This window comes from Athene noctua, chromosome 24, assembly GCF_965140245.1.
Source record: "Athene noctua chromosome 24, bAthNoc1.hap1.1, whole genome shotgun sequence".
NCBI lineage: Eukaryota > Metazoa > Chordata > Aves > Strigiformes > Strigidae > Athene > Athene noctua.
Window position 1 is genome coordinate 8,803,637 of NC_134060.1, and position 22,699 is coordinate 8,826,335.

At 50.8% G+C, this 22,699-nt stretch overlaps 1 protein-coding gene across 1 annotated transcript; it reads left to right on the forward strand.

Annotated features, from left to right (window-relative positions):
- Positions 1 to 3,719: 3,719 nt before the first annotated feature.
- Positions 3,720 to 22,437, forward strand: LOC141969777 (E3 ubiquitin-protein ligase Topors-like). The gene is given in 9 exon segments (XM_074925856.1): positions 3,720 to 3,816; positions 4,539 to 4,597; positions 5,543 to 5,855; positions 10,366 to 10,432; positions 15,522 to 15,576; positions 18,201 to 18,525; positions 18,711 to 18,897; positions 18,899 to 18,956; positions 20,011 to 22,437. Coding segments are annotated over 9 exon segments (3,588 nt in total).
- Positions 22,438 to 22,699: the final 262 nt, after the last annotated feature.

Genomic DNA, 22,699 nt, shown 5'->3' on the forward strand with positions numbered 1-22,699 from the left:
GAGGCCTCTGGAGCAAGGCTCCCATAGTCACAGGGCACCTACCTCTCTGGGGAGGCTTTCACAAGTGCTCTTCCTGTCTGGTGCTCCTCACAGTTGCTCTCATTTGCCTTATCTGAACCCTGCCCTTCCCCTCCTGGTGTCTGGTTGCAGTCTGAAATGCTTAATTTGCTCTAAATCCTGCTGGGCCGGTTAAATCTCTCTTTATAATGTTCTTTCACTCGGTTCTTTGTCGCTGAGCCGTCTCCCTCAGGTTGGTGGGACAATCCAGGCTCATGGCAAGCAAAGGGAGAGCAATGAGCACTATGTGTTCCTCCTTTTCTTCTCACGGGGAAGCAAATGTTGTAGTCTCCCTGGGTCGTTTTGTTTCCCGATTGCTTCTGTCCCTCCTGGAGGTCACAGTCCTGCTCCCAGCTGGTGGCCTTAGACAGCGTCTCTCTTCTGCAGTGGATGACTTAGGGCTTCGGCTTGGAAAGCTTAAACCGGGTGAACCAGTCTGGTAGTCAGCCAGTCCTGCCCAGACAATACACTCCAAGTCAAGTTTTTGGCAGAGTCGCCCTGCTCCTTACTGGCTGCTGCCCAGGAGGCTTGCTGCCACCTCCAAATCCCCTGCATGCCCATCCTTCCCAGGGACGGCTACGACAGGGCTTGGCCAATACAGCCACGGAAGGTGGAGGTGGGACATGCTGCATCCATGGTCGCTGGATGTGAAGCTCCCTTTCTTTTTTGTCTGAGCTTTGAGAGATATTCCCAAAGAGATTCTTGGTTTTCGTTTCTTTGCCCTGACAAGCTGACAGAGGGAGGCTTTGTAAAGGTTTGGAGACTGTCTTAGCTTCCTTTTCCATGGTGTATTTGGTCACTTAGTTGTATTAGTTTTTAGGTGGTGCTTTTTCCCTGCAAATTTAAGATGTCAGAACTAGTAAATGTTGTTTCATGTTTCCAATACTGCCGTGTGGTTTTTACATCGGGAATTCTCAGCCCAGTAATTTTCTGGGGTGCACTGACAGGTTGGTCTACTGTCTTATCCTCTGTGCAGTGGGTTGTTTATTTCCTGTTCTTTAGAGAGAAGGGCGGCCAGGCTCCAGTGGGAGGTATTTAAATGCTGTTTTAAAAGGGGAGAAACAGAATCTGCTAGGAATAAATGTGTTCTGTATCCAAAGTGGCACTGAGGTTTCATGGATGTGCAGTGTCAATAACCTCCACTCTGCGAGGATCTCCTCGTGAGCGTTGTAACGCAGATACCGCAGCTGTTGTACCAGACACTGAACATATGGGTAAAAAAAATGCCTGTCCTGAAAAGCTTAAACTGAGACAGGACAGGGGACTCATCCAGTCGGTCTGGGAGCACAGAGTCAGCCTAGGTCTTGGCTCCTGACCAAGGAGTGGTGTGTTTGCTGAGAGGTAGTGCCTGCCCTGAGCTTTCTGTCCGTGCAGAAGTTGGGCTTCAGACAGGGAGTTAAGCTGGGAGACAGCAGATTCATCTAGCCGAGCTGCATCTGGGAAAACCAGACAAGAGTGGGTAAATAAAGTTACTGAAGTCATTTGGTGGGATCACTCAGTTTTCTCATCTGTAAAGGCAGGATGTGATAATGCACCTGTGTGTGGAGCTGTAGGATGTGCTGGGAGTCGGGTACAAGGACATGAGCTAGAGGAGCGGGATCAGACATTGAAGGTACTACAGATGTTTTGGCAGAAACTTGCTGTCTGGCAGTTGTGCAAGTCTCGTGTATCTTCGAAGTCACCTGTTGCACCCCTTGGAGCATTTGCACACCTCCTGTCCAGCCTGTTACATCTTCTGCACGGGTGGATAGGGCAGAGAACAGGCAAAAATGGGACAAACACGGGCAGAACCCACTTCATGCAGCAGTTAGAGCTCATCGATGCAGGACGGTGGTGTTCAGCCCTTCCTCTGTAGCCTGCTGGATGTGAGACCATCATCTTGAGCTGCTCGTGTAGGAGCACAGCCTGATGGACTGTGCACATAGATCAGCTCAGGATGCTTTGTTGGGGGAGCCTGAGTTCAAATTCTTTAAAAATAGCTGCATGGGAGTTGGGACCCTCTGCTGTTGTATCGGCCGTTAGCCAGTAAAGGCATCAGCAAGTTGCTTCAGAGCCCCAGGAAAGGGTTTCTTCACCCAGAGCTGGCTGCCACATCCCCTCCCCTATCTTGAACACACATCGTTCGTTCGGCTTGTGAAGTTCAGGCCTTCGCATGTGAATCAAAGTGGTCGCCCCTCAGCAGTGCAGGGTGTGAGAGACGAGAAACCAGGCCTGTGAGAAACTAAGACAAACAACCTGGGAAAGCAAAAGCTGAGGCTGATAGAAGAAATGCCTCAAACACTCGCAAGACAAAACTCTGAGTCCCAGGGTGCATTCTGTGGAGGCCAGAGCTGATAACGCTGCCCCATGCAGCTGGGGGAGAGAGCCCTGTGGAGACAGGACAGCTCTGCCCTGGGGCACCTGGGCAAATTTCAAGGGCCATGTGTCCGATGAATGAACTTTGCTTCATTATCCACAAAATGCATATTAAAGTTAACACCCCTCAATATGCTAATGAAGACTGGCATGATCATGCTGATGACATCACCCCATGAAACACCTGACCCCTCCCCGTACATGGGATACGTAGGTCTGTGGGTCGGCCTAGGGGACGGACCCAAGGAAAATGGGTATGAATCAAAGGGGGGAAGAAAAGACTCTCTCTCTCTCTCTGCCCCTGTCCCTGACACCCCCCCCCCCTCCCCCCCCCCCCCCCGACCGTCTGGAGAAAGCAGTGAAGCGAAGAAGACGAATGCCAGCGAAGAAGATGGCCGCCTCCTGGAACCCTCGCCGGCGGGATCAGCGCAGGAACCCAGACCGGTGATCTGTATTCCCCCATTCCCTCTAACTCCCTCTTTTCCTTTTTCTATTAAGAAATGCAAAGCATATTATATTGCTCGCCACAACTTGCTCTGTATTTAGCCAATTATCATGTGTTCAATTAGTACATTGTAGGTAGTTAATAAATGCTTGAACCTGGAGACTTGTTGTCCGCTCCAACTGGGGATTTGCGAATCTGAGTCACTTTTCCCCCTCGTTGGAGCGGGACGTGACACAGGGACCCCCGCGCAGAGAGGAGCAGGGCTGTGGCTGCTGTCACGAGGCGGCGTGAGCTTGTGCTGGGTATCGGAGAGTCTCTGCCGGCTCCTCTGCTGCCAGGAGCTGCCAGGAGTCCCTGGGAAGCAGCACTGATCTGGAGGGGTTGCTTTTCTTACTCCTGATAATCTGCTTGCTGTGCCCACCCACGAGGGTGATTAATAGCTGTCCTGTCTCCTAGATGCTAATTACTCAGCAAACTCGTTCCTAGGCTTGATTGGGCAAACACAGTGAACATTTTCAGCGCTTCCAGCCATGAGGGACGGCTGCTGCGGCAGCGAGCCCACCCCTTGCCAGGCTTTGCCACCAGGACCTCTCTGTGCTGTGTTGTTTCCAGCCTCTGCCCTGGATCTCTGCATCTCTCCCTGCCAGCTGGGCCTGTTGCTGCCGCCTCCCCTGCATCAGCGGGTTCCCAGCACCTTTCCAGCTGCACCGGGCTGCTGACCCCCTCCTGCACGGCTGGGCTCTGCTTGTTTTACTGCTGGGCACCATCTGCAGCCCCTGGAAAAAAAGGCCAGCTCTGTTGACCCAAGAGGAGCCTGTCCCTTGTGTGCCAGCTCTGAACGGGCCCTTGTCTTTGCCGTGGGATGCGAGACTGTGCTGTGTACCGGGGGGTGAGGAGGAATTGTTTTCCAGAGATGGTTTTTCAGGCTGGAGTGGCTGTGAATAGTTACCCAAATGGAGGTAATAGCTCAGGATTCCTGTCTTGCATCCAGAGACTCTACAACCAGTGATGAGCGCTTGTATAGGAGCTCTTCTCCAAGGTGTTACTCCCCATGTAGTGCCTGCAGCCCTCAGGCTCCCTGTCCACAGGGAGGGGAGCTGAGGGATGGAGATGTGACTCATTTTAGGCCACATAGGAAGTAGTTGATTAAGCTGGGATTTGGACCAGAGTCCAACCATGTACCGTAGCATTGGCTGCAAACCTGAGAGCCAGCGTGGGGTTCATTCCCTCAGGTGTGTGGGTCAGAAGAGCCCCAGTGTCCCTGACTGGAGTCCTTCCCTGTCCCACAGGGCTCAGAAACATGAATTCCCAAACCTGGAAATCCCCTTGAAGGAAAGAAGAATGAACCTCAGTGTGTAAGTCAGGGGAACTGAGACATGTGGTCACTCAGACTGAATTGGTGGTGCAGAAAAGAGCAGATCTCAAATCCCAGCTCAGGTTGGAGAGAGCCTGAGAGTTTAAACAAGGCTTCTCTTTGCTGCTGCAAAGAACAAATCTTCGGCTGAATGTGGCACTTTGGATCTAAGATTTTGAAGACAGAAGATTATTGAAGCTGCTTTTGGTCTGTATTCAGCTCCTAACAACAGGCAAGAAGTGCAACCCCAGACTAGGTTGAGGAGGTTATTCGTGGGTGCTCTCTGGCTTCTTGCATTGTTGTCTTTTTTCTTTCCCTTTTCTGCAGCATTCAACCTGTCTGTGGAGCACAGCATCCTCCGCTGGATCTCCGGCTCACTCATAAAAGTAAGTCTTTATCTTCTGCAGATGCAGGCCAAGAGGCTTTGCAGGGTTTTTGCTCAGTCCTGCAGTGGGTGTAGGTCTCCAGCACCCTCTGGCACTGTGATGTTCCAGCAGAGAAAGGCAGCAGTGGCGTGTGATACTGCCTTGAGCTCTGCAAAAGCTTGTGGGGAAAGCTCATCTGCTGGTGTCCCTTGTGGCCAGAAATCCCTATTGTACCAGTCGCATCAAAGGAGATGGGTGTATTTTTTTAGCAATGGTGGCTGAGCCCTCTGCTCCCTTTTGGAGACAGAAGAACTAAGGGAAGGGGAGGTAAAGCTGCCTGGCAGCTGCGAGGCTGGAGAACCACAGCCCCTTCCTGGCAGGAGAAGGCAGAGCTGATCTGAACTGCCTCCTTGTCTCTATCTTGTGCTGTGTAGTGTTGAAGGTTCCCCCTTTTTTGTGACACTTCAGGTGGTGGACTTTGACTCCTGTAGCTGAAAGGTAAATGCAAAGGCTCCTCCTCTGCCTGAGAGAAGAACAGGTTGGCCTGTCTGCTGTGATCCATCGCAGCTGTATCAGGAGCATCCGTGAGCGCAGACTGGCTCTAACTCCTGACGTGCCTCTCCCCAGGTTGCAGGACTTTTTCTGGGCGTTAATCTGCCAGTTTTCTCTAGGGTGGGGGAGGCAGAGTCGGAGGAGTAGTACATCTCTCTCCTTTGCCCTTCTGAGCTGGGAAGCCTGGCACCTCTCCAACTGTGTGCTGGCACTGTGGCCTCCATGCCCTGCCATCGTACCAGCTCAGGCTCTGCCTCCAGCCAGCAGGCAGCCCGGAGAGACTTAACAGGTTCCCTGGGTTTGGGAGGAGGAATGGGGAAACTAGAAGAAGGGACTGGCTGGTTGGAGTGAGGAGGTAGGGAAGAAAATGGACTGGTCTGCCAGCATGGCTCTAATACTGTTTCTGGCTCCCAGCTTCATCAGGGACTGCTCCAAGGCCAATGCGTTGTCTATGAAAAGCAAGAAGGCTCCAGCTTTCACGAGTTTGCTCGCAACACCAGTGATGCCTGGGACATCGGTGACGGTGAAGATGAGGACTTCTCTTCCTCCTCTTCTTCTTTGCAGACTCTGAACTCTAAAGTGGCTGAGGCCACAGCAGCCCAGGTCCTGGAGAACCACAGCAAGCTGCGGGCGAAACCCAAGCAGGCCCAGTCTGCTCTCAGCGACGAGTCCACCAACTGCAAGGTTGTCAAGTCCAGCAGCGAGGCCCAGCTCTCCAGGACAGCTGGTAAAAGTCCCAGAGGATCCCGTGTTCTGGGTGCTGGGGGATTGCGAAGATCTGTTAAGCTCGCTCTTGGGGTTGCTCACTGTCTGCTTCCTTTGTGGCCCAGTGTGCTGCTCTTAGTAAAGGTCTGGATGATGCCCAAGGTCGAGGCAGTTTGAGCAGAGAACTGGGCAGCATCAGCCCCTGCTCATGGCAGGCAGCCAGCTGCCTGTGCTGTGGAAGTTACCCAGCAGGTCCCTGCTGCCAGCAGGTGGCATTGGCAGCCCTTCGCCTCCTCTCTCCGCTAGCAATCGGCTTGAACACTCTTTAGATCAGCGGGGAGCAGAACAGATCTGAAGGTTGGTTCTTGTGGGATTCCCACAGCTCCTTCTGTCTCATCTCCTGTGCCCTTCTGCCCATGGCTTCCCATGGGAAGAGGGAATTCTGATCCTCTGGCAGCCAGGTGTCTGATGCAGGAGGAAGGAAGGCAGGGAGAAATGGGGAGGGGGGGAAATGATGGAAGAGCCACAGCAGATGCCTGTGAACCAGCTGATCCATCAGAGTGGGCCAGCGGTGCTCTGTTTGCTGGGACTGGGGAAGAGAGGGGTGGAATCTGCACTGGTAGGTCTCTGACAGTGGCCAGAAGAGTGAGGTGGGGTTGGAGAGGTGCAGACTCTGTCCCCACCTCACCACAGCATCTGCTCCTTGCAGAGGAGGCCTGTGTGTGGACCCCTTCAGAAGCAGCAGTCCCTTCCCCTTTGGCCTGTCATTCTACTCATTGCCCGAATCTCTGACCAGAATGCTTCGGGTGCTGCCCCCATAATGCTGAGGGAGAAAACCCGCCCGGAGAAGTTTTGGCAGCTCCTTTCCAGCCACAGCATGGACCTGGGTGAGTGTGGTAAAATGGGGGTGCCTGCGGGTGGGAAGGGAAAGGCAGAGGGGGCCTGCTGCCTGCTTCAGGTCGCAGTCAGGTCTGCTCTGGCATGGATGAAAGGACTACCTGCAGCTGCTCCAAGTGGGATGGTTGCACAAACTGCTCTGTTGGCAGGTGGTTATGTCCTCCACCAGCTGCCTGTCCATTTCCAGTCTTTCTCTATCTCACAAATGATGGTTGTGATCGCTGGGGATTGTTGGGCTCTGCATGAGAACTGAGGCTCAGTGGCTCAGGAGTGATGAGATCAGCTCTTTTGTGGCAAGATGTAGCAAAAAACTGGTAAAATACCTGAAGCTTTTCTTTTAAGATAAATTCAGGGTGATGAACCAGAGGAGATCAGTTGTGTTTTGCTATGAAACCTCTATTGTGTGAAGCAGGATGTGAGAAACACAGGCGGGGGCGAGGTTTGAGAGGTGGCCAGGAGGTGTGAGGAGCGTCTGTCCTCTTCAGAAACAAGCTCAGCGTGTGTGTCTATGTGAGAGCACAGTGTCCTGGGGCTGGGGCAGTCTGTAAATAACACGCTGGTTGTTGGGAGGAGGCTGCTCTGTTGGGAACTATCCTGACCCGTGATGTTTTGCTGGGAGAACTGTGGTGATAACAGGTAACAGCCTTGCCTTTCCACCTGACGCTCAGCAGAGTGTGCTACTCTGCTAATGTGCAGCCCTGCCCTAGGGGTGGAAGGGTCTTAAGCCACCTGGATCTGGAAAAGTTGGGTCTGTACTTCTTCAAACAGAGGCTTTGAGGAGCCTGGGCTGCTTTGTTGGTGAAATGTGGGCTGGCCTGTGTGGGGATCTGTGGATCATACCAGAGTCTCTCCTAGGACTTGCATGCTTCTTCTCACCCGTATCGCTGCAGAAAACCTGTCAGCACATGATCTCTGCTCCCTGAGCTTAGCAGTGACGCTTTTCTGCCTTTGCTTTGTGCACGGCTAATGTAGGTACCTGCTTTCCCTCATTCTTCCCTAGATCTTTGAAAGGATCCTGTTTATCTGGGCCATTTGACACCCAGCCAGCAGCTGTGTGCAGGGAATCAATGACCTGGTCATTCCGTTCCTTGTTGGGCTCCTCTCTGAGTATGCTGGTAAGTGACTTTTGCTGTTTGAAGCACAGTGTTTGAAATGGTTGAAGCGCTGGCATCAGACAAGTTTGCCTTGCTGGAGGGGATGATGTGTGTGTTCTTTCTTCCCAGAACATGATTGTTTTTAAAGGTAAAATAGCTAACTAGGTTCTAGGGACTGGGCAGTTTAAAGGAGCAGTTACAGAAGCTAAACCTTTACTTCCCAAGTTGCTGACTCAATTCCCACTCACGTATTAGTGAGCAGTGTTGCCATCTGACAGCTGCCTGCAGCTCACATCAAAATGAGGTGGTGGTACAAGTCCAGTCCTTGAGGCTGAAGGGAAACCGGAGGAAAGCAAACAAAAAAAAAAGCCTCTCTAATTTGTCCTGCAGGTTGGGTCCCTGTGGGCACCCTTGGCTGAGTGCTAAGAACAGAGATGGGAGATGCACATGTGACGTGCTCTGCCTGGAAAGACTGCTCATCTCCGTGAGTAAAGTGACCGGTCCTTTGCAGGTCAGGGTGTGACTCAAGCTCCAAGGTGCTTCTCAACAGGAATGACCCAGCTAGCCAAATAGGAACCTTAAAACGTGGTGGATGCCACGTGCATTCTGTTAGCTGGGAGATGTGTACCCGGTGGGTCAATTTTCTTTGAAAAGACTCATGTTTAAAGAAGTCTATAATTTCTGAAAACCACATACAATTGCTTTGGCATTCCTGAAAGTCGTTATGTCTTCCACATGTAACACACTTCAAGGCTTTGCAGGAATAAGGAAACAAAATTTGACCTCTTAGATGAATTGGCTCCTACCTGTGCAGAGACAACAGCAGATCGTAGATTGATATGGTGCTAACGTGGTGTCATTATAAGACTACATGTGATACCTCCAGAACTTGCTTGTAATCGGAATATTGCTGATTTCATACCTTGACTTCAAGTCACTAAAAAGCTGCATAGCCCTTCTAGGGGATAAGAAGATTGGAAAGGAAAGACTGAAATGGGCAACACAGGGAAAATAATGTGATGCCTGAGTTCCAGGAAACAGACACTCTCCTGGGAAAATGTCTTTTCCATCACTTATGGTCACAGCTGCCCACTGATGACCCCAGGGCCAGGGTGAGAGGTTAGATTAAGACCATCAGGGGTGCTGGATGGCACAGCCTGGCTGATTTAATGAGCTGTTCCATAGGTATTGTAACTGATGTGAATTAACCTCTTCACTGCATGACTGGATCTCATTGTTAGAAGTCACATTGCCTGCTCTGGCAGATGGTGCAGCCTGGCAGATGTGCCCAGCAAGCAAGGCTAAACCACTGGAAAGTGCCTTTTCTTAGGGAGAGTTGTGGTTCTACCTGCTACGTAAATACTAATCCATTCTTTCTCTAATTCATGCGAATGGTATGGGGATGCTGCCCAGTCTTCAGAGACTAACAAAATCAGAGTTTGTTACAGTGTTGGTCTCCTCTGGGTGAAAAAACAGAGCAGAACAACTCACCTCACATCGAGTTTGCCCATCTCCTCACTCCTTGTGTCCTCACAAGTTTTATTTAGAGATACCCAGGTCACATGCCAGCTGTCCCTTGTGAATGGTTAGTGGCAAATGCAACTCACCCCTCGTGCACAGGAGGATTTGGGAGAGGAGGGATCTGCAGTCAGTGCTGGGAAGGAGAGGTGTGGGATGAGACCAAGAAGCCCCAGACATGCCTTTTTAGTCAACTTACAGTCCTACTATAGAATCAGCAGACCCTGATGAAAGGGTGAAAAAAGCAAGGGGGTTGAGTTTTGCACTGTCAGTTCAGACTCTGTTCAGGAAGCTGAACACATTTTATAAAATAGGCCTGTGTAGGTACTTAAGCATGTTGGAATATATTGGGCTTTGTTAGTGCTAAAAATACCTTCTTGATTCTTTGTTACCTTTGTTCTGATTATAAAGTAATTAATGAGTTTGTCTTTGAACAGTGAGGCTCACCTGATAATTTTGCAGCATTTAGACAGCTTTGTGGCTGGTTGCCTTTTTTCAAGGCCAGTAGGAGGATATGAAATACACTGACTGATGCATAACCCTTAGGGTGAGGCACCAGAAGCAAGTCAAGAAGGCAAACTGGAGAGCCAAGTTGCTGATTATACTTCATGTGTCAAATATTCTTCTCAGAAACAAAAGGCATTAGACATGAACAGGACAAATGTCTGTACCCTCACACCATGCGCGGGTTAAATTCTTCCTCTTCACATGTTCTTTTTAATAGGGACATTGTTCAGAGTTGATTAAATTAGTTTCACACATTTTGGAAGCCATGGAAAGATGAAGAGCAGCAAAGAGGTGAGATGTTCAGGAGAAACTCACTATGTATATCTGACTTTGAGGTTGCCCCATCCCAATGGCATCTCTCTGCCTTATGTTCCTTCTGAAAAATTCATTAATTCAAATCACTTTTTTAGTAAAAGCTTTTGTCTCAGAAGACACAAAACCTCTGCACTGAGCCTGTGCAAGAAGTCCATTGTCTTTGCCTGCTAATCTCTTAATCTACAATCTCTTGCCTTGCAGCTTCTGTACTTGCACTCATCACCTCTGTTAAGAGTGAGACTAAATATGATGCCTGCTACACCGTAGAGTAAGAAGAGCTTGTGGCCTCTGTTCTTGTTACTTGCACTTCAGAATTTTACTTTGCTGTTTTCAAAGGAACATTGTGTGAACTTAGCAAAAACATGACTTCGAGTTTTTAAATTTAAATTTGTGGCAAGATGTGCTTAAACTTGTTATAAATGCAGCAAAGTAAGGAACAGGTTTTTTCTAATTCTTTTCAAAGGCATGACTGTGTGTGATGATCTGGTCATGTCAGGGAAGGGAGTCAAACTTCAGCTGGTGGAGGTGGCCTCATTTTCTCAGCGGTAAGAGGTTTCAGAAGTCTCTTGTCCCCTGGCAGGGATGGGGAGAGGTGCCTGATCTCGTGCTGACAGTTCTCTGCATTCCTACACATACCATCAGTCTTACTCTTTTTTCATCTGGGCCTTTTACACAACACTATTGGGGAAAGAAGCCTTCCTTTCAGTGAAAAATGTGTTTGTGAAAAGGTAAATTATCAGCAGGCTGCAGGCATAGCTTGCTCTCCTCGAAAACTAATTGTAACTCATTTTTATTTAGCACTTGACATTGTCCATTTAATGCAGCACTGAAGTTTTATACAGGTTTCTAAAGTATCACTTACCGTTTCATTATCTGACTTCAACAGCAGAAGACAACATAGGGGAGCATTGTTTAACTCAAAAGAAGCAATAAAAGAACATATATTTATTAAGCAGTAATAGAGGAATCCTACTAAGCTCTTTCTAAAATTGCTTCTCAAACTAGAAGTGTGCATTCTTCCAATGAGCATTGGGTACTCTTTTCCCAGAAGGAGCCAGTTAGTATTTATTAATATCAACATTAATGTGGCCGAGAGAGATATATTGGCCTGTGACAGGTTGCAGTATGAGCAAAGTAGTTTTGAAATGTAGTCCTGTATCTTTATTCCTGTTGGATAAAGATTTCCTAATCTGAATTTATCTGAAGAAAAATTGACAGAGCAATCAGACTAACTGTGGGTGAATCTTGCACAGAAAACACAACCAGGAGTTTATATGAAAGTCTACTGAGATCTGTGTTAAGAAATTGTGGTTTTTCTGAGCTTTTACCATTTTGAGAAAATTGAAAATTATATTTATTATCTATTCAAATGAAGAGTTAGTGATCTGAGATACAGCTGTTTATAAAGCATATTAAATTACATATTTGTACACAGACTTTGTGCTAATATGCCCTGTAGTATCTGACAAAGTAATGAAATAGTTGTTTCTGAGTTCTCAACTCTGTGCTAACGTATGTTGTAAAACCTATCTAGAAACAAAATTTCCTGTGCAATACTATTTTATCTTTTTCCTTTTTTCTTTTTTTTTTTTTTTTTTTTTCCAGAAGGAAGAATTAATGGACCATTCAGAAGCAAAAAATCTCTGCAAGGAAAGATACAAATCAATCACCTGTGAGACATGGCTGTTGTCCCTATGCACTGTGCTGTGCTGCAGCCTCCAGAGGATGGAAGAACACCCCTCTCTGCTGGGCTGCTTCAACCCCAGGAAGGCAGTTTGCCATTGCCTGCTGGGGGGAGTTGTCTCCCCTCCTATCCTACCCCTCAGACTAGTTCTGTCCCTCTGTCTGTCTTGCTCTCCAATGTACTCCAGGCTCAAATGAAAGGCAAGAAAAAGTTAGAGGAGAAGACTCACTGGGGGCAGAGAGAGCACCTGGAGAGACCAGGGGCTAACAAATGTTAGTGGCTGCAATAACCACCCAGGATTCACAGACTGCTCAACAGGAGTGCAGAACAAGTATGTGCAAAAGATGAAGTTTGCCCCTTTCTCTGTGAAGTGCAGGTGAGCTGTCAGTTGTTAAAAAAAAAAAAAAAAAAAAAAATCTACAAAAGTTCTTGAGAAAATGGAAAAATGTCTCAGTGGTTTTGAGAAAATGGTTATACTGGTCTTGGGCCAGTGGGACGACTCTCCTGCTACAGACTGCTGGTTCAGGAGCAAAACTGAAATAAGCTTATCCTGCTCCACCTCTGCTGGGCCCACTCCTGTGAGAGCTGGACAGCGTGATCACGAGCGTTTGTGTCCTGGACACACCTAGTGCAAAAAGCTCTTCTGCAGGTAGAGGCAGATGCTGTAGATTTCAAGGGAACAAATGCATTTCTTTGTTCTTCCAGTTTGTTGCAGTGGGAGCCATCAAATAACTATTGCCTCAAGTTTTTAAACCTCAGACTCATCACCTGTCAGTCTGGAGCAGTCTGCTGGGACACTACAGGGGTGTTTTTTTGTTAATCTCTACACTCCTCCACTGTCATCGATTTGTAGCCCAGCGTTCCCATAATGGCTGTGGCTTTTTTAGTAGGGTTTCAGAAGGGTTTAGTAAAAAGTATATACTAACTGGGTTTTGAAAGGCTCTTTAAAACCCTGTCTAGCCTGGAAAGAGGCTCTGGCGTGGGGCCCTCAGGAGGACTGCAGCTCAGCCAACTTTCTTACCAGCTTTTCTCTCCTCAGCTCCTACTCGAGGAAATAGTTGTGACTTTATTTCCCTTCACTTGTATTTGCAGCAGTTCTACATAAGACTAAACTCCACAGGATGCATGCTATCTTTTACACCCTACACAAGCTTGGCTATCTGAGCGTTGGGATGACACGTGCCCCCAACTCAGCAGTGCTGACAGACCTCCTGGAAGTCATTGCCTGCTCCATGCTTTGCATCGAGGCTTAATGAACTGCAGTTGTGGAGGGGTTTATTATGAAGCTGACACTTTCACCACTAGACCAAATCTCTCAGTTCTCTACTGAGGCAAAACCCTCCTGGTTGCAGTTGATAAAATCTGTAGGCTGTGGCTGGATACTGCATGCCTGAAGCAAAGCTAATAGTTTAATTGACCACCTTTTAGATTGGCAATAACTCCTAATAGGTGCTGTCTGTCTGCACAGAGATGGAAACAAGGACTGAACTGTTAACTGCTTAGTTTAGTTCTGTTGAGAACCCAAAGGGCTCCTCTCTGTGCAGAGGAGAGCTCAGCATGACCAGGGCAGAGGTGGTTGATTTGAAGTCATGCACTTTCTTCTTTAATCAGTGATGGGATGATAATGGACATGTGCATTCAGTTGTGAATTTCATACAGTATGTGTCCACAGTCCTTTGGAATACAAATGCTGTAAGCGTCCAGCTTGCAGGGGTTTGCTGCAGTCAGAGCCCAGCTGCTCTCTGCCCGCTGCCAGGGGCTGGGCCGCTGCTGGGGGCAGGGTGGCAGGGGACAGTGCCAGCCCCTCCTGCAGAGACACGGTGCTCGGGGAGAGCTCAGCCCTGGGCCTGGGCCTGCACACAGGGCTAGGGGATGGGGCTTAAGATACACCACGAGAAGGTACCACAGAGAGATGCACAAATACTGATTAATAAATAACAGCCCTGCAAGGATTTTAGTCTGGAGCTTGTTTGTAGCTGGATGGGATTGACCGGCTGTGTGTCCAGATTCTGGCAGTTCAGCGTGTGCTTTTGTGTGTGAACAGTCCCATTGAAATCCCTGGGAAAAACTATCAAAGTTGTACAAGCTTCATGTCTGCCACTGATCTGAAGCCTGCTGCAGATTACACAGAGTGTGTTTTTTTAAACTGCATGCTTTTATTGGCTTTGATAGGATTATTGGCCCCAAGTCATGGTGAGTTGTTTGTACGGACCTGGGACTTAATCTCCTAGGGGAAGCCTCCTTTTCAATTTCTTTCCCTTTTCCTGCACTTCAAATTTCTCCTCCTTGCATTAGGCATTCCTACCTGCTGTGAAATATCTTGTCCACCCACAGCTACACCTGAAAAATGACAATACAGAAGACAGTGTGTGTTCTCCTGTGCTTGAGAGCCTCTACAGAAAGGTGGAATGACAGCAGGATGACTGCAGCTGATGAAAAAAGATAAGGTAGGGTTATGAAGATGCATAGCTAGCAAACTATTTCAGTAGTTTGGGTTTAAATCTTTTTTCCTTTTGGGCTTTATTGCTGCCACTGAGCTTTCAGTTCATGATGAAAAATAATATAGATAGATACAGTCTTAATTACAGTTCATCACTTCGTTATTTTAGTCATTTTGGTTACCTTTCTACTTGAATCAGCACAGCACAAGGATAGAGTCAAAATATCATTTGGAATAGCAGACTGGGAAAATAACTCTACCAAAAAACTAGTATGTTGGGAAGAAATATATTGTTCTGTTGACTGTAATCAATAACCCTCAAAGTGTGAAGGAAGTAAATGCTGTCCCTGTCTGCTGGCAATGTTGTGCTCTCAGCTGCTGTTACAGTTTCAAAATAATCCTCATCTGAGTGGCAGAAAATTCCTTCTGCTTTTCCTCGGAGTGACTTGGACAGTCCTCCTGTTTCTCTGTGCACCAGGGAGGAAGGAACTAAAGGAACATACTGCAGATGTTTTTCCATCTTACCAAGTCCAAAACTGACTTTCAGAGCAGCCCTGTGTAGTCACAAAGCTGTACCCAGTTAAAAAATTCTTGTGACATTATTATTAGAAATTGCTGCAGCAACAACTTGCCAAATGAAAGCAAACGAGGCTCACTGAACCACAATAAAATTCACTAAAGGCTTCTTGGGGCAACATATGGTCTTTGAAGGTCTTTTATAATTTTAACCATTCGTCTATTCCAGTATCTGTGGCAGAGCCTCCACGTGTCTTTTTATCTCATTTGCATGTAAACAGCCATTTAAAAACCTGCATCTTCCTTGTAGTGACGAGCTCCTTTGGTGGTGTGTCACTGTGAAATCGGATGATCTACTGACAGGAAGAAACGTGACTTGGGGGGGAAAACCGCCTTTTTACTATTAAAGGAAAGGATATGGTCTTTCTGCTTTGGGAACTGAGTCATTTTGGCTCTCGCTCTCCCCCATGAACTCAGAGTACCTCCTTTGAGGCTGAAGTTTCAGAGGTGCTAAACCATTTTCTCTTCAGCTGATGAAAAAGGAGGTCCAGAACTGATTCCTGTCAATAGAGGAGCCACAGTTAGAGCCCACTGTGTGAAATATGAGCAGTAGCTTGCCTGTGCCCTAGAGCCTGTGCCAGCACTGCTGGCTGGCTTCTACAAAGGTTTGGGATGCTGCTGCTTCGCTGTAGTTGCTCGCATTCATGTGTTACACAGCTTTATTGAGCCCCTGATGGTGACTCACGGTCCTGTGGCGTTGACTTCTGATCAGGTATGTGGGTTCCTTCCCGCAGAAACGTTTGAAGTGGTCGCAGCAGGGCTGAGTAATGGCAGATGGCTGCACCAAACAGTAGAGGAGACCTGAAGTGGCAACGCAGCAAGAAACTCCTGGCCAGGATTTGCAGAGAGGGACCTGAAACTCGTCTACCCAAATTGTTACAGGATTTTTGGCAGCACCGCAACTCAGACAAACCCATCCTAAGTCTGTTGAGTGTTTCCAGTCACAAAGCACTGGTAGCGTCCTCAGACAGGGTACTCTGACACGTCACCTTCCTTTGGGCTCAGTGCTGTCTTCTGCTTTCCTGCACCTCTCTCTTACCCTTATCTGTCTGTGTCTTGTATCTTGCATAAAACTTTTTTCCTTTTTCACCACAAAATTTGTAGCTTTTGCTTCTTGGTCTATGGTGACCTGGGAGCTGCTTGTAGTCCTAAGGACTGTCTTTAGGTTTATATGCATTTTATGTCTGGCCACCACTGGCAGCTGCAGCTGGTGCTCAGAAGAACGTGAGACCAAGGCCCCTCCGTGCTCTCCCTCCCACAGAGCTGCCTATGGGGAAAACCCCTGCCATGGCCAGTGACCCTAGGGCACCCAGTAGCCAGGAAGCAGAACCAGGCCTCTCCAGGGGGAGGCTTTTTCCGGGCTTCAGGAGGTCAGTGGGTGGGATGAGGTGCTGCTGGCCTGTGTAGGCTGTGGGAGAGGAGCCAAAGGACTTTTGCTCTTCCCAGCTGTGTAGAAAACCAGGGCTCGAAAACAGTCGTTTAACTTCCAGAACGGTTTCTTTTCAGCTCATAAATTAAAATCCCCCTGTGAAGCGCCTGGGGCACCTTCCATCTTCCCACCCTGGTGATTCAGGGTGTTCCAGAGATGGACTCTCCAGGTGGATCCCACCTCACCTAAGAGCCAACACATGCACACAGCAGTGAGGAAGGTGACCAAGTTAGGATGGTTCTAGATCAGATCCTGTCTATTGTGCCAAGATGGGAGTGGGTCAGGGTCTGGGGTCAGCACAGGGCACTGGTGACAGTGAGGGTCTCATTTCCAGCGGCTGGGACAGGACCGGTAGGTGTGTCCCGGGTGCAGCTACTGGAGGAACTGGGGTGAGTAAAGCAAGCAAGTTGCAGCAGCAGCAGCACGCAAAGCAGGACTGCAGGTCACAGCCCGTGTGCCTGGTGCTGCCTGCGGGGAGCCAGAGTGACTGCATCTCCCACAGGAACCAGGGAGCGGTGCTGGGGGTGGGGGTGTTCCGTTTTAACAAACTTCAAGCGGGAGGGCCGGTTGGTGAGCAGGAGGCCCTGGGTCCAGGCAGGGTATCGGGCTCATGCTGGATCTGGGGAGATGTGTGGCTGTGGAGTGCTCGTTGGGTAAAGGTGTCAGTGCGTGTGTGTGTGCAGGAACTGGCCCAGCTGGTGTGTAGGAGCCAGTCAGAGGGCTGAGGGCGCACGGCAGGGTTATCAGATGGACGGAAGAGCTGTGCTGGTGCTCAGGGCATCTGCACTTTCACTTCAGTCCTTACCAGCTGTAGAGGAGAAAAGGGACAGTCGTGGCCCCCCGTGAGAAGCTTCTTGAGGCTCCCCTGGCTCCAAGTTGGACCCACCTCTGGCCCAAGGCCCAGCCAACTAGTGATGGTGGCTGCACCTCTCTGATAAGGTACTGGAGAACCCTGGAAGAGTGGGGTTGGTGAGGAGGAGCTGTGAGACACTTCTGCAAACACTGAGGCCAGGGGAAGAAAGGAGGAGGAGGAAGGGGGCGAGGCACACTGGAGCAGAGACCCCCCTCAGCCCAGGGAGGGCACCGGGGGAGTAGATGCCACCTGCAGCCTGGGGAGGGCCCCAGGCTGGAGCAGGAGCTTTGTCCAAAGAATGCGGGGGCTGTGACACACTGGAGGGACGCAGGCTGGGTCAGCTCGGAGGGGCTGCAGCCCCTGGGCAGGGCTCGTCCTGGAGAAGGTTCCTGGAGGACTGTCTGCCAGGGGAGGGAGCCCACACCGGGGCAGGGGAGGAGGGCGAGGGGCCCTCCCCTGAGGAGGGAGCAGCAGGGACAGCAGGTGACAAACTGACCTCAGTCCTCGTCCCCTGAGCCACTGCGGGGGGAAGAGGGAGAGAGATCGGGATCAAAGCTGAGCCCGGGAAAAATGGAAGGCTGGGGGGAGGTGTTTTTAAGATGTGGTTGTATTTCTTACTGTCCTACTCCGATTGGAACATCAACTGGTGGTGGTGTTTCACTTAAATTGATGAGTCTTTTGCCTGTGACCATCATGGGGGAGTCATCCCTCCCTGTCCTTACATCCATTCTCAAGCCTTTTGTTTTGTTTTCTCCTGCCTCCCCCCTGGGGGGGGAGGGACCGATCGAGGCCCCTGGTGCTCTACACTTGTCCCCTGGGCTCAGCCCGGGCAGCACGCTCTGTGCGAGCCCTGGCAGCGCTGCAGGCAGCGCTCTCTGGGGCACTGCAGAGCTGGCCCTGGCGCTGCCCGTCGTCGCACATGGGGCCGCGTGTCTCCCGCAGACACACGCCAGCACAACCAGGGAGGAGAGATCGATCGCTGCCTCCTCCAGGAACTGCTCGCGGAGATTTCCCGCCTCTGTCCTGAGAGCTATCCACGCTTTATTTGCCCAAGTGTCCGAACGACTCCTTCAGCCTTCCCAGGGACCACCCGCACCCTCGGAAACGACGGCCCGCTCCCGGCGCTGTCCCCCGGCCTCTGCCGTTGCCCGTGGCAGCCCCCGGGCCAGGAGGCCGCTCTCCAGCCGCCGCCGGGCAGCCCCCGGCTCCGCAGAGGACGGAGCCTCGGGAGAGCGGCACCGCGCCAGCCAGCACCGGCGGGACAGAGCATGGCGCGCTGGTGGCGGCAGCACCGGGACCCCCCGTTACCCGCCAGGTCCCGGTGTCCGCTGCCTCCGCCCGGAGGGACGCCCAGTCCCGCTCCCCCCTGCTCGCGGGCGGTAAACCCGCCCGACCCCCGCCCCGGGCGGCACAGCGGGCGCGGATCCCGCCTCCCCGGCAGAGCCGCGCCGGGCCCGGCCCCTCCCCAGCCTCCTCCGCTCAGCACCGCCCGCGGCCCCCGGCCAGGCCCGGCCGCCGCCGGAAGTGACGCTAAAACGGGGCGCCCGCGCGCTGCTCCCGGCAGGCAGCGGGCCCGGCACCGCCCCGTGGTGGCGGGGGCAGCGGCTCCATGGCAACGGCTCCCGCGGCAACGGCTCCCAGGGCAACGGCTCCCATGGCAACGGCTCCCATGGCAACGCAGCCGCCCGCTGGGGGAGCATCGCGGCGACACTCCCGGCTCCGGACACTCCCGGCTCCGGACGCTGCTGTGTGCCACGAGCTGAAGGCGGCCGCGGCCCTAGCCCGGACGGGGAACGAGGTTTCAGCAGAGGTGAGCTGGGGACGGGGAGCGGCGCCGCATCCCTCCAGGCGGGCCGGCGGCCCGGGGCGAGCGGGAGGCTCGGAGGAGGGCGCTGGGTGGGGCAGCGTCCCGCAGCGGGCGGGCGGTGTCGCACCGGGGAGGCGGAGGCCCCTTCGCCCCCGTGTCCGTGCGGTTGTGCCCCGGTGTGTGCCCGGCCGGCTGAGTGCGTGTGTCTCGCTGCCCTGCACGGCAGGCTTCGTGCCCGGTGTCTGGCGGGCGGGTGCGACGCACTCCCAAGCTCGCCGGGGAACACGGGCTGCCGGGTTTGGGAGCAGCGAGGAACAGATCTCCGCTGTGTAATGCCTTAAGATAATGGTGATACCCGAAATAACTTCAGAATAGATGGATTGATGGCTAATCGTGCTTGGCAGCCTGACTAGATACAAAGGTAGCGTGTACCCGAGGACAGGCGTGGGAAGAACACCCGGCTGCTCCTGCTTCATTCCTAAAAACAAAGACTAATTTGGACTGGAAAACATTCCTGGAGGTGGCTCAGCCCAAGAAGCCGTATGTGGTCCAGCACGAGTGCCCAGCAGAGGCTCGTGTGGATGCTCGTGGGCAGGGGGGCAGGAGCAAAACAGGCCCAGCAGAACCTGGAAACGGATAGTTTAGTTCCAGCACAATTACTTGTTTTGACTTTTGTCAAAACATGCTCTTGTATTTTTCATATGTAAACAGCGGTCTCTTTTGGAAGCGTGTTTCAAAGGATACCGTGTTAATCATAAACTTACTACATCAAAGCAGTTGTTCATGAGTGAGGTTGAAGACAGAGCAGTGCTGTTCCCTTCACACATACCAGCATTATTCACACTCTGTTTAAAATGCAGCCCTGAAGAGCCAGATCTCCCTGTGAGGAGGAGCCAAGCAAAGTGGTCAGGTTGTGCTACCTCTTTGTTTGGTGCTCTCTCGGTGCCAACACGGGGTTTTGCAGCCTTGAAGGTGACTGGTACGGGTTCCTGTGTCTAAACTTTAATTTTTTTGTCTTTCTGAGATAGCGATGATCTTTTGTGTCTTTCTCTTGTAGAACATGGCTTCAGCAGAAAAGGAATTTTCAGAAGACAGCAATTTTTCACCAAAAAGTGGCACCAGCCAGCTGCCAGCAGATCCGTCTCCTGACTCTAAATGCCCCATCTGCTTGGACAGATTTGACAATGTTGCCTGTCTAGATTGCTGCTTTCACAGGTTCTGTTTCATCTGTATCCAGGAGTGGTCAAAAAACAAAGCAGAATGCCCCCTCTGCAAGAGACCCTTTGTTTCCATTTTCCACACCATCCGTGCTGACGATGACTTTGAAGAGCATATACTCGGCCTGTCAGAAAACAGCCCTGCCTCAGCGAGGGAGCGCCGCGCTGGCAGTTCCCCTGCCCCAATGCTGCTGTCACCAGATTGCGGGGTGCTGTTTGAAGGGTTCTCTGACGAACCAGTGTGGGAGACGATTGAAGAGATTCAGCTTATGACAAGGACTCTGGCCTGGAGGAGGCAGGCGAGGGCAGAGGGCACATCTCTGCCGCAGATTCCGGAGGAGGACATGATCAGCTTCCGCAGAGCTCTGTACCGCCACGCTGTGCGGGTTCGCAGCATTCAGGACGGTGGCCGCTATCGAGACGTTTCAGCAAAGTTTTTCCGCCGCAACCCTGCTTGCCTTCACAGGTTGGCTCCTTGGCTGAAGCGAGAACTTACAGTCCTGCTTGGTGCCCAAGGATCTCTGGCTAATGTTGTGCAACGCATTATCATGAGTAACGTGACTAGGCATGATCTGGAAAGTCAGGCCTTTGCCGACGAGTTAAAGCCGTTGTTGCTGAATTGGACAGAACATTTCTTACATGAATTCATCGCTTTTGCCCGTTGTCCTTTTAACTTAGAAGCATATGATCTATATGCCAATTATGACTGTCCTGCACCATCATACAATGAAGGAAACCACTCAGACTTATCAATTATTACATCTCCAGATATGGCATATTCTCAGGGGTCAGATAACAGGTGGTCTGGGACTGGTCTTGGTCAGGCCCCCTGGGACGATGAAACTCGGGGGCCTTCCTGTTCCATTTCAGAAGAGGCTCATGCAACCATAGCTTCTCCTCTGAAGATGTCAGAAAGTTCTGATGAGGGCTCTGCTGCACAGAGTCGAAGAACCAAACTGCAGACTTGGTTACAGGCTACTGCTGACTTGAACAACAGTGACTCTTCCTCGGACAGTTCTGTTATCGTTGGGTATGTTAAGCCATTAGCTGAAAGGACACCAGAAGTGGTTGAGCTGTCCTCGGACGCTGAGGAAGAGCAAAGGGAAGATGTGAAGAAACAGCGGCCAATCCAGTGTTGCAGCTGGAGTGACAGTGAACCAAGCAGGAGTTTATCACCACATTCCTCCACCTGTAACGAGGATGTGGGTAGTTGTAGAAGCTGCTTATCTCCTGCAGTTGAGAAGACAGAGTCAGAGGATGATGAGAAGAACAAATGTAAAGTACAAGATGAGTCTCCATGGGACTTGAGCTGGAGCCCCTCTTCGGGGAGCGACACACTACGCTCCCCTTGGAATCACCGACTGTCTAGAAAGGGAAAGTCCAGGAGCCCACAGTCCTGTTCACGGAACAGTCGCAGTCATGGCCACTGGTCTAGGAGGGAGCATCATAGCAAGAGCCAACTTAAAAGGAGACAGCCAAGAAGCAGAGATAGTAGCAAACACAGGAGCAAAAGAAGCAGCAGGCAATCGAGGGCTCATGACACCAGAGAGTCTCTAAAAAGCCAGAGAGGCTCGCTAAGATGTGAGAGCACTCCATCCAGAGAAGCAAGCAGATCACGATCACGTGGCAAAGGCCATGGCAAAAGGAGATCAAGAAGCAGAGACAGTGATTGTTACTGTGTGAGAGACAGTTATCAAAGTAGATGCCGGTGGGGATGTGCTTTATGTAGTCAGAAGGTGTTTGGAGATGACAGTGAATCCTCGGGCAGGAGGAAGACTCAGCCTAATGCCCCCTGTTCCAGGCAATCTGATAGCCCAGGACACAGGATGCGGTCACTTACCGAAAGGAGAGATCTGCGTAGCCAGAGGGGACGCTGTGAGAGACGCCGTTATGGAAAACGCAGGTCAAGGAGTTGGTCAAACACCAGGTCAAGGACCCCTTCTGGAGGGACTGACAGAATGAAAAGTGAAAAGCCTGGTGGAAAAAGGAAGTACAAAACTCACCACTTGGAGAATGCATCCCCGGAGAGCACAAGTCTAGAGGGAGAAGATGAACCCAAGAAAACTTCCTCAACATTCAGTGACTGCCTCAAAAATGAAGACAGCCTTTCAGACAGTCGAGCAAGCAGTGAGACAAAGCATAAGAAAAAAAGAGTGAGGAGTCCGAGTGTGGAGAGAGTCTATGGAGGAAAAGCAACAGACACTGCAAGGCATCTTAAAAAGAAAATGCGTAAGAAGAAACACCGGAAACGTCACATGAGTAACTAGGCACGTTACCTGGGCCTCGCCACCACGTCTGGGAAGGCACCGGCCTGGCTGTAGCCTTGCAATCGAGCAGCTCCTGCTTTAGCCACCGCTGGCCCAGCCTGGCTCACCCTCGCTGTCCTGCTGCCTGGGTGTGCCTCTGGGCACAAGCAGCTGCTGGACATGGTACCGATTTTGCTATCAAATGAAATGAAATGATGTTTGATTTTAATATGAGTATAAAGAGATCTTTTAGTAGAAATCATTTGTTCACATTTATTGCACT